At 36.0% G+C, this 12,045-nt stretch overlaps 1 protein-coding gene across 2 annotated transcripts; it reads left to right on the top strand.

Annotated features, from left to right (window-relative positions):
- Positions 1–346: 346 nt before the first annotated feature.
- On the top strand, positions 347–12,045 carry zrsr2 (zinc finger (CCCH type), RNA-binding motif and serine/arginine rich 2). 2 transcript variants are annotated; one of them, XM_073916486.1, is made up of 12 exons: positions 347–516; positions 613–692; positions 1,019–1,091; positions 1,180–1,288; positions 3,017–3,143; positions 3,284–3,327; positions 3,456–3,556; positions 3,642–3,757; positions 4,928–5,141; positions 5,327–5,382; positions 5,473–5,582; positions 10,046–12,045. In XM_073916486.1, exons 7-12 carry the CDS (start codon positions 3,533–3,535, stop codon positions 10,975–10,977), a joined length of 1,452 nt encoding a protein of 483 aa, XP_073772587.1. In that variant the 5' UTR covers positions 347–516; positions 613–692; positions 1,019–1,091; positions 1,180–1,288; positions 3,017–3,143; positions 3,284–3,327; positions 3,456–3,532; the 3' UTR covers positions 10,978–12,045. The 2 variants fall into 2 exon arrangements, with proteins under 2 accessions (XP_073772587.1, XP_021335623.2); XM_021479948.3 differs by lacking the exon at positions 3,284–3,327 and having other exon boundaries at positions 3,017–3,103; positions 3,518–3,556.

Here is a 12,045-nt window from a genome sequence, read left to right as displayed (position 1 = left end):
TGTATTATTGTTTATTATAATTATAATAAACTAATAATAATTAAATTACTAATAGTAGTAGTCGCAGTGGTATAATAAGTGGTACATCATAATACATATAATAATTTTTTATCATTGTTGTTTTATTACTAATAGTAGTACAGTGGTATTAAATGTAGTATCCAGGGGGGACAACAACGGTGAAACAATAAACAACACCAACGATTTCATAGTTTAATTGAACATGTTCATTTATACGATCTGTCCAAATGAACCGACTCGGTAAAGTGAACTGACTTCCCACTTCTAAACTGAGCATGCCCGATCAAAAGCGGCAAGTGATGTCATCTTTGCGCGCGCGTTGAATGATTGGTGAAAATGTGTTGCGCTTGATAGCTTGTGCTGTTGTTGTTTATCAGCGATATGAGTTAAATAATGGTTTGAAATGACGGAGAAGGATTGTTGCTCGATTCAGACAGAGACACAGGACTCTGAGAACCGGTTGAATATGTGTGAAACTCCTTCTGTTGTACTCAGGTGTTGTATCAGACGTTTGACATTGTTGCTGTATTAAATCAGTCAGTATGGATGTGTTTTAATTATTTACAATGTATTTATTTACCAACTTCTTAGTCATAAACAACGACGAGCTGCTCTTAAACGAGAAAGAAGAAAAAGAAAACGCCAAGCGCTTGCTAAAATAAAAGAAGCAGGTAACTTATTTACACGGTTATTGACACGATTTAATTAGCTATTTTCTAGATTTTTTATTTTACTGTTTATTATATTATAGTAGTAGTTATTATTTCTGCACTACGTGTTAAAGTATTTTAAGTCTACAGGTTAAATATTCTAAGCCTCTTAAAATAAATAATATAATAAATAAATAAATGCAATCTCTCAAGACTGCATTTATTTAGTCTTTTAACGTTTATTAAAACAGTAATACTGTAAAATAACAATTTAAAATATTTTTTTGTGAATAATATAATCATAAGATTCAAAACCAATATTGCAACATCATTTCCCTACTTTTCAGATAACAATTTGCAAAATGAGGAACTTCAGTCTGAAGCTGAAGATGAGGACAAACTGAAGGTTGATGAGGAGAGGTAAGGCCTTACAATTTCAATTTAATTAGTTAATATCAGTTGGAAAAGATGGAAATATTTTGAAAATAATACTTTATTAACAATGCAGTGAGCGGTTACACCAAGAATGGATGGAAAGAGAAAGGATTGCGCAGGAAGAATTCAGGTTAAAGAAGGAGCGAGAGGATGCAGCACAACAGAGAAAGGAGGAAGAAGAGGTGAGCCTGTGATTGTAATGTGTAGTATATGGTTTTAATTAGGGATTCTTCGTTTACATTTAATGACTCAGTCGGTACTCGCCAATCTGGCCGATCTCATGAACCGATTGCAAGTGTTTGTTTATGAGTTTACAAGCAGAGGAAGAGGTGACAAGAATGTGTGAACAGGAGAACAGGGGTTCGTTCTTTGTATGTGGATTACTCAATTAGCTGGATTTGGTTATTGACGATTTGACACGATCCAGGATTGTTTTGTTCTTTAAAATTAATCCGAGAGTTGATGTCATTGCAACAGTTCTGGTAGCTCAAACCTGCTCGGGTGCAGGTTTATTTAATATAAACAGCATAAGATTGACTCATTTTAAGCAAAGGTGATACTGAAAGTATGTACCGAATGCTGATATTTTCTTACAGTAGTAACTTATAGGTTATATACACTTGGTAAAATAGTAAAATTAGTTTTAAAATATGTGTATATACATTTGTAATTTATAATAATTAGTATTATTTGCACGTGTAATTAATTACAGTGATTCACTTCAGCTTTACTTCATCAGCACAGCCGCATGTCAGAATAATTATAAAAGAAGATGCTTCAATCTCTGTTTGTGGACATTAAATCAGGTTTATTTTATAAAATAACATAACAGATACCAACACAGCAGTGGAGATTAACCTGTATCCTGTCACATTTGCGTGCAAAAACAGTGCAAAGCTAAGCGCGCTCTGTCTGTCTGTCTGTCTGCCTGTCTGCCTGTGTGTGTGTGTGTGTGCGCGTGCGTGCGTGCGTGCGTGTGTGCGTGCGTGCGCGCGCGTGTGAACTTTGTTACGATATTGCATGTGACTCATCAGTGCAACTGCACAACAAATACTCATTGGTAAAGTTCTTACTGTAGTATTTCCAACAAACGCTACGTGAGATCTTCTTCCTTTAAGTCTGTCTGTTGTCTAACGCAGCCGAGGGAGGAGATTAAAGCACGCGGGAAGGCACATAGAAACAGTAGGCGGGGAGGACTCGCCTTAAAGGCGCAGTACGACAAAATCACCCCCTGGTGGAAAAATGTATAAAACAGGATCTTGTAAAAGGTATAATGAAAAATCTGATGGGTGTTTTGAGCTGAAACTTCTAGGTGCCTTTTAAATAAATTGATAAGTGTAATTCTACAATATAATTTTGTAACACTTCCTATAGATATATTAATTGAAATGAGAAATTTATGATAATATATTTTTATAATATATTTTATATGCAGAGCACTTCATAAATATATCATTTCAATTAACCCTTTCAGGCTCAAATTAAATTTTAGAAACAGGCAAAATCTATGCTTTTAACTGTTGCAAATCAGCAACGCCTGCCTTGAGAGGGTTAATATTTCTATAGGAAGTGTTACAATATTATATTTGTGCATATACATTAGACTAATTCGTACTTAAGCCAGATCTGTAGCTAATCTAACAAAATAACTAACAATAATAATGGTCCAAAAATTAATAGCTCAGGTTTATATGTAAATGTGTAGTTTGTAATTTTTTTCTCATGAATTAAATGTATTATCTTTCTATTTCTAAAGATATTTGGTGACTAAAATATTTTTTGTTTAAATGCACCAACATGTATTACCTATATTCAGTAAGGAATGGATAAAAAATGGATATTATCAGAATGAGGTGTATGCTGAGCGCTGTACATTATAATCGACTAATGCTTTTTTTCTGTAAACCCAGCGGAAAATCAAAGAGGAATGGGAGGAACAGCAAAGAAAGGACAAAGAGGAGCGGGAGCACAAGGAGCAGGAGAAGAGAGAAAGAGAGGTGATCTCTGCACTGGGAGGATAAAGATGCTGATGTCTACATATCCTCTATCAGAAATCAAACATAAAGACTTGTTGATCATGATTTTACATGCACCCACACATGCCATATATCTGTTTTATATGTACATTGTGTGAATTTATGCAAAATTTTGTCTTCGTTTCCTTAACTAAGATTCACAAAAATGCTATATATGAAGCAAGTGTCGACTCCCAATGAAGAACGTATCTTTTCATGTCATTTGTAGTAATGAGATTGCTTACTGATTCCACAGCAGAGAACATATTCGCTGTAAAATATTACAAAATGCTGTACAAATGATCTGCCAGATTGTCTTAACCAGTTCTAACAGACATGTACTTGCACACCACAGAATTTCACCCGCCATACTGTGTATGTTTGCACCATTTATAGGAAGCAGTACAGAAAATGCTGGATCAAGCAGAGAGTCAGGTAACTTCTTGATTCTTGTTATGATAAAAAAATGCAAGTTTTGTATTTGCTCTTCTCATGAAAAGCTATCTTTTGTTGCATTTAGCTGGAAAATGGGGGACCCTGGAAAAACCCAGATGCTCCAAAGGATTACGGAACTGAAAAGGACAAGGCAAACTGTCCATTCTTCCTAAAAACTGGTGCTTGTAGATTTGGAGACCGGTAATTATTTATTACACGACTATATCACAAAGTGTTGACAGTCGAAATGAAATTTCCTGGTCAGGATTATGACGGATAGTTCACCCAAAAATGAAAGTGGTTCTTTATTCTGTTGAACACAAAAAATAATATTTTGAAGAAAGCTGAATTCTTATAACCATTGACTTCCATAGTATTACGTTTTCATACTATGGAAGTCAAAAGGTTTTCAGCTTTCTTCAAAATCTTTTTTTTGTGTGTTTGTTCAACAGAAAAAAGAAACTTAAACCAGTGTGGAACAAGTAAACAAGAGAATTTTCAGTTTTGGATAAATCCTGCAATAAATGTATTGTTCATTCATGTTAGTAAATACATTATGTAACGTTAACTAATGGAAACCTTTTGAAAAGTGTTGCTCAATAGCCTCCCTCACAAGTTCTAATCTAATGACAAACTTTCTAATGTAATATAGCAGTGTTTCTCAACTGGTGGGTCGGGTCGCGGGATCATTTTCAGTGGGTCGCGGAGTGTGTGGAAAAAAAAAAACAACAAAAATAAAGTTTTTAACTTATTTTGACTTTTATTTTGAAATGCGTGCATGATAACCCTATCGTTTGACGTGAAATTTCATTTAAATATAGCAACAAATATGTCAAAAATACATATATTGAGGACAAAAAAGACTTAAAGCCTCAGTGTGTCATAAGTAGCGAGGTGCTCTCACAAGAGAGCATGAAACCTTTTAAATTAAGATGACGTTTAGAAACCAGAAATTTTTTATTAACAGTTTAGTTTAGTTCATGGTAACTGAACCTTTCCTTACCCTAACCACAGTATTTGTCGTTTTTACTTTGTAATATTTCTATAATTTGATCCATTTTGTTAAATGAAAGCAAAATATTGTTTATTTGTAAGCCTTTGTGATTTTCTTATGATTTATCTGTCACTACATGTGTATTTTAACAAATAATTAAAAATTAATTATAATTCCTAAAATTGTATTATAGTTCCTAAAAATTTGGTTCGTGGCTTGATGACCATGTAAAAATTTGGGTTCCATGGTCAAACCAGTTGAGAACCCCTGTAATATAGCACAAACACCTATTTGTCATTGTAATAATATACAATACTAGTTTTAGGGGAACTATCCGTTTAAGATGATGACTTTTTTTAATACTCTTTAATAAACAGGTGCTCTCGAAAACATGACCACCCAGCATCCAGCTGCACTCTGATGGTGAGGGGGATGTTTGTGTCATTCGGGATGGAGCAGAGCAGACGTGATGACTACGACACCGATGCCAGTCTGGAGTACAGTGAGGAGGAGTTGCACCAGCAGTTTCTGGATTTCTATGAAGACGCTCTGCCAGAGTTCAAGAACGCAGGGAGAGTGGTGCAGTTCAAGGTAACTCAAATAAAAGCCTGAAAAACCTTCAACAAATAAAATCTCTCTTTATTTAGATGTTTCTTTAGATTTATCTCGTATGAAAGTCGTATTTTTTATTCTATCAGCTGCAGAAATGTAAATAAATATGTATATTTTTGTAAAATTAAATTGACAATGATTATTATTTGGCCATATTTTAATAGGTGAGCTGCAACTTTGAGCCTCACTTAAGAGGAAACGTTTACGTTCAGTATGAGACGTAAGTTCAGCATTATTATTTTGGAGATTTTTTTTGACAGCAGATTTATAAATGTACGTATATTTGGATATCTTTGTTTATATCCTGCAGAGAGGAGCAATGCAAAGAAGCTTTTGTGATGTTTAATGGTCGCTGGTATGCTGGAAGACAACTGCAATGTGAATTCTCCCCTGTGACTAGATGGAAAACGGCCATATGTGGTAAGGAAAATATTAGTAAGTCACACTTACAATAAGGTTCCATTAGTTAATGTATTTACATGAATTTACATAAAAACATGAATATTAAACAATATTTAGGCATTTATTAATTGTAGTTTGTGTTGAATTCAACATTTTATGACTCGTTTCCACTGATTGGTACAGTACGGTACGGTTTAGGTCGGTACGGGTCATCTTTATCAGGCTTGCGTTTACACTAAAAAGGGTACCCTTTTGGTGGGTGTGGTGTATGACAGTTTCAGTCGATGTAATTTTCGCTCGAGAAAATGTCTATAATACAGCTGAACAGGTCGTTCACGAATCATATGAAAGCAGACGCTTTTTACACATAAATACTTGTGTATAAATGTTTATTGCTAACTTTTCTATAAACAGGATTTGATCAATGACAGTGCGAAATAGCCTACTGTAACGTCTGCAATTATATTAAATAAATAAATGCCACATATATGAACACATACAGCCCCTTACAGTCTCCGAAATGTTACCAACTACAGAAGAACTACACACAGCAGACATTTAGTGCTTATTTAGGTTCAAAAACAAAACAAAATATAGCCTACAGTCAGTGAAAACCTCTCATCAGTATCTTTAATCTCCAGCAGCACATGTAGCCTCTGTTAGATAGTAATTCCATGATTCCGAGGTTATATTAGTCCAAAAGGTAATGATAATAGTTAAACATGGCAGTTTGGTCACGTTTGCTGAAAAATGATGTGCTCCTTTTTTTCCGGCTTCACTCTCGCGTTTGTCAGTTTCTGACAGGATCGGGTTTAAAAAGCATGTCAATAATCAAGCACACGTTGTTATCATTAGCTCAAGAAGTTTGTTGTTTCAGATATAGATGTGTGGTGAGCGCAAGCAGGCAAGTGAAACCACTCACGGTTCAGACTGTCTCGTAAAAAAAACTACAGGGCACATGGTAAATCTGCTCTTTTTTTTTGGCATTGTGGCTGTGCATCAAAACAACGACAAGGTTTGTTTGAGCGCAGGTCGACCATGGCTCATTGTTTTATGTATATATACGTTCACGCTGTAACAAATCTCTCGGCTGTGTATTTTAAACATGTCGGCTCTTTTGTTTTTATTCTGGCTTGTTGAGTAAACGAATGACGTATCTCTGTAAACCAATAGCGTTCAGCTGCGCGTCTAGTGGCTCGTTTCCACTGACTGGTACAGTACAGTACAGGTCACCTTTATCAGGCATGCGTTTCCACCACAAAGGGTACCCTTTTTGGTGGGTGTGGTGTATGACAAAGTTTAAGTCGACATCATGCTTGCTCGAATAAATGTCTACAGTAAGGCTGTACGGGTCGTTCACATATCATGAGCAGCACTTCTCACAAAACAGATGTTTTATACACATAAATACTTGTTTATAAATGTTTATCACTAACTTTTCTATGGACAGGAGTTGATTATAACTGCAGATCAATGACTGTGCAAAATAGGCTACTGTAACGTCTGTAATTCTATAAAATAAATACATAAATGCAACGTATATGAACACATACAGCCCCTTACGGTCTCCGATATATTTTTAATTACAGAAAAACTACACACATCATACATTTAGTACTTATTTGAGTTCAAAAACACACACAATATAGCCCACAGTCAGCGCAAACCTCTCATCTGTGTCTGTAATCTTCACCAGCACATGCAGACTTTGTTAGAGAGTCATTTTGTCATTCCCAGTTCATAATAGTCCAAAAGGCAAAGATAAACATGGCAGTTTGTTCATGATTCAGGTTGTTAAACACTTTTGCTCCTGTGTTTTGCCGGGTTTCTCATTTTTTTTCTGCACTTTACTCTCGCGCTTGTCCTTTTTTTTCTGAATGGATCAGATGACGGAGACACTTCTTCAATCACGTAACGTTACACGTTATTATCATCAGCTCAAGAAGTTCGTTATATCAAATATAGAGGCGATCGCGCACTCCCGGAAGAAAGCGAATACCGTTCGCACTTTAAGATGGGCTCGTAAAGCAACAACAGGACACGGCAGATTTTGTTCTTCTTTGCATTGTGTCTGTTCATCAAGACGACGACACGCTTTGTTTGAGCCCGGGTCATCCATGGCTGGTTATTTTATGCATATAGTAACGTTATATCTATGTAATCTCTTGGCTGTGTATTAGTACATGGCGGATCCTTTGTTTACATTCTGTCTAGCTCCATGAGCTTGTGACGTATCTCTGTAACCAATCAGCATTCAGCTGCGCGTGTAGCTCCACCTTTTGGTACCCTTTCTCGTTTTTGGGACCCTTTCGAAAGGGTGCCGAAAAAGTGGTACAGTACGGTTTGGTTCGGTACGGTATGCTTATTGACAGTGGAAACGGCCATTAAAGCGTACCAAACCAAACCGTACCGTACCACTCAGTGGAAACGGGCCATAGCTCTGCATTTTGGTACACTTTCTCGTGTTTGGTACCCTTCCGAAAAAGTGGTACGATTCGGTCCGGTACTCTTTTATGGCCGTTTCCACTTTCAAAAGGCATACCGAATCGTACCACTTTTTCGAAACCGTACTGCTCAGTGGAAACGGGCCATTACTAATGCATTATTAAAATCTAAATTTGTGCTTTTTAACATTCGTTTACGCCCAAAAAGAATCTGCACAGAAAGCCACAGATTTTTAGCCCATCATTAAGGACATTTATTCACTTGTGTAAATGCTTGTGAATTTATATTTATTCAGTTTTTAAATTAATTTCAGTAATATTATTGTCTAATATGAAAGTGCACATAGGGTTTATATAAAATGCAGTTTGTAAAGTGATGTTTTCTGTCTTTTAGTAGATACATTATATGAGAGACTTGCTTTGTTTATCAAATATGTTAATTGTATTTGCATCCTAAACATTAAATAAACATTAAGGTTTTTGTTTCATATATTACATTTTTTATTATGATATTCCCAGAATCATTCCAAATAAATCTTCACACATTACTTTCCATAAGTAACACATTTGGTTAATCAAAAAATGATTGTTATATATTACTTTTAATACTAACTTTGCATTCAATACATTCATGTTAGGAAATGCATTTTGTAATAGAGCTGCACAATATATCATTTCAGCATCAATATCACAATGTGTGCATTCACAATAGTCATATCAGCATATGCAATGTGGAGTTGCAATTATTATAGTTGATCAGCAATGAACAATGTACAGTGTTATTTTACATTTTACGTTATATTGATTATTCAATAATAGGGCCAGGACAAAATATTAATGCTGATTTATTGTGATAATTCCACCTGCGATGCATTGTTAATGTAGCCAAGTATGGGTATTTATTTAAAGGTACAAAAGATCTGAACTACTGTAATTCATCAGCCATGCACTGCTACCATTTACCACTTAGGTGACATGAGCTGGTGCTACTCATAATGTCGGACCAAACACATATCAATGTTGCAATTTTACAAAATATACATTTTGGTCCATAAATATTGGGACATCGACACAATTCTAACATTTTTGGATCTATACACTAACACGAGGGATTTGAAATGAAACGAACAAGATGTGCTTTAACTGCAGACTGTCAGATTTAGTTTGAGGGTATTTACATCAAAATCAGGTAAACGCTGTAGGAATTAAAACAGTTTGCAAATGTGCCCCCCACTTTTTAAGGGTCCAAAATTAATTTGTACAGAATAATAATCATAAAGCAAACATTCACTTTTTAATACTTGATTGCAAATCCTTTGCTTTTACTTTTGGACCCTTGACAAGTGGGAGGCACATGTGCAAACTGTTGTAATTCCTACAGCGTTCACCTGATTTGGACGTAAAACCCTCAAATTAAAGCTGACTGTTAACGCACATCTTGTTTGTTTCATTTCAAATCCATTGTGTTGGTATAAAAAAGGTAAAAAATGTTAGAATAATGTCAATGTCCTAATGTTTATGGACCTAACTGTATATGCTGTTTATAAAATGGATCCTATAAATTTGTGATGCATTTTCCCCCTTCATTTACAAATGTCATGATATATTGTGAATGGTTTTCTTCTGATATATCACTGATATTGTAATCTATCATAATCAGGGGCAAAACAATATAATAGTATTGTGTTACTGTACCTAAATATCTGATTACTTTTACTTTTTATTTTGAGCTTTTATCTTATTTATTTACACTTGCAGTTATTTGATTTACTCCACTACACTATTATTACAATCAATTGAAATGAATTATTTATTTTCAAATAGAGCTATTCAAGTCATCTGATGAAATTGCATTCATATCGCAATATATATGGGAGAAGAAAAATATCACAATGTCAGATTTTTCCAGTATCGTGCACCCCTAATATATAACATTAACTAATGGAATTCTTCCTCACAAACTGTTCATGTAATCTTATATAGCACAAACATCGTTGTATTAATATTTATATACATTTTTACACAATATATTCTCAGGACTATTCGACAGACGGAAATGTCCAAAGGGAAAACACTGCAACTTCCTTCATGTATTCAGAAATCCAGACAATGAGTTCTGGGAGGCGGACCGTGATCTCCACATGTCACCTGACCGCGGTGGAGGCTTTTCTGCTCGTCACATGAGTGGCAGAGATGGCATGTGGTCGCAATGTGGAAATAGCTCTGAACGATTCCAGCGAAGGAGAACGGACCGAAGGAGCCACAGCCGTGAACGGTACAGTTACAGGGGAAGGCGGAGTCGGAGCAGGGAGAGGCGAAGTCGGAGCAGGGAGAGGCGGAGTCGAAGTAGGGAAAGGCGGAGTCGCAGTAGGGAGAGACAAAATCGAAATAGGGAAAGACAGAGTCGTAGCAGAAGCAGAGAGAAAAGGAAATCAGAGAACTCAATAAGGAGATCAACGTCTCAAAGAGAGCAGTCTAGGAGGAGTAGAAGCCGTTCCCAAAGCAGAGATCGGTTGAAGCAAAGCGATTCAGCAGATTCTGAAAAAAAGATGTCAAAATCAAACAGTCCAGAACATGTGTCCAAAAACGGGTCTGTGAAAAGGAAGAGTCACAGGAAGGAAAGCCAAAGCCCAGAAAACACTGACCGGATGGATGCACATCACCACAAGCACTCGAAAAAGAGCAAGAAGAAGAAGAAGGGCAAGAAGAAGCACAAAAGAAAGAAGAGTAAATCACGCAGCTCGAGCTCGTCTGCAGGGTCTGATGAAGAGTCCCGCATTAAAGGATTTGAGGAAACACCGTCTAAATCACAAGCTTCTGTTGAAGAATGTCCAGCTGCTGCGTCCAGCACAGGTTCACCAGAAGCTAAAGGAGAGGCCACAGCCTTGGACTGTTGTAATCCAGAGGAAGAAATGCAGTCCACGGTAATAGATGCTCTGAAATCCGATAGCATCACACCATCTGAATAATTCTATCAAATAATTGGGTTTCTGTTGCCTTAAAACATTAGTTCACTCAAAAATGAGAACTTCTGCTATTAATTACTCACCCTCATGTCGTTTCAATTTCCTGAACACAAATTTGAGAAATCTGAGGCTCTCGCATCCTCTATAGCAGTGTTTCTCAACCTCATTCCTGGAGGACCACCAACATGTCATGTTTTGAATGTATTTTCTTTTTGTCTGTCACACACACAGGTCTTTCAGACTCTGCTAATGAGCTGATGATCTGAATCCGGTGTGTTTGTGTTAAGGAAACATGGAAAGTGTGCAGATCTGATGCTCCTCCAGGAACATGGTTGAAAAACTCTACTCTATAGACAGCAACTGTTCAAAAATGGTTAAAGTTCAGAATAAGAACCAAAAACATTAGACGTTCTCTTAAAATATAATTTTTGCTGCTTGTTCACACTACTTATCTACATAATTCTTTTTTATATTTTCAGTCCACTTAATAAAAACATTTATGCTAACTTCATCAATTTGTGTTAGGACAGCATGAAGGAGTTGTGGGGAACCCAGAATTGTTTTACAGTGTTTCATGTCACTTCAGTTTTTCAACTGTAATCCATATGAAGCTTCAAGAGCAACAAAACTGTAAATATAACTTCGTTAGTCTTCTGTCATGCATCAGTTTGTTGGTTCGTGTTAACTCTAGTCTATACTAAATATTGCCAATAGAGTCTTATTCTAGGCGCTTTAAAGGACTACAGTTGAACCACTGAAGTGACATGGAGTGTTTTCTGGTTCCTTATTTATGTCCGGACTGTTGATGTCTAAAGAGAATCAAGGAGCACTCTGATTTGATCTAAAATATGTTCATTTGTGTTGTGAAGATGAATGAAAGTCTCAGGGGATTGGAGCAAATGGGAGTGAGTCATTATTAAAAGGGTCTTCATTTTTGGATGAAGTAACTCTTTAATGCAGCTGATGTTATTTTAGTTTGCATAACTACATGGCTGGTTTTCGGACTCCTCTGATAAATACTTGCCTGTACAGTTGTAATTAAATTTAGTGTTTTTTAAAATGTTGTAAAAA

The sequence above is a fragment of the Danio rerio genome, chromosome 11 (genome assembly GCF_049306965.1).
Source record: "Danio rerio strain Tuebingen ecotype United States chromosome 11, GRCz12tu, whole genome shotgun sequence".
NCBI lineage: Eukaryota > Metazoa > Chordata > Actinopteri > Cypriniformes > Danionidae > Danio > Danio rerio.
The sequence above is the reverse complement of the archived record's forward strand: the minus strand, read 5'-3'. Positions and strand labels throughout refer to the sequence as shown.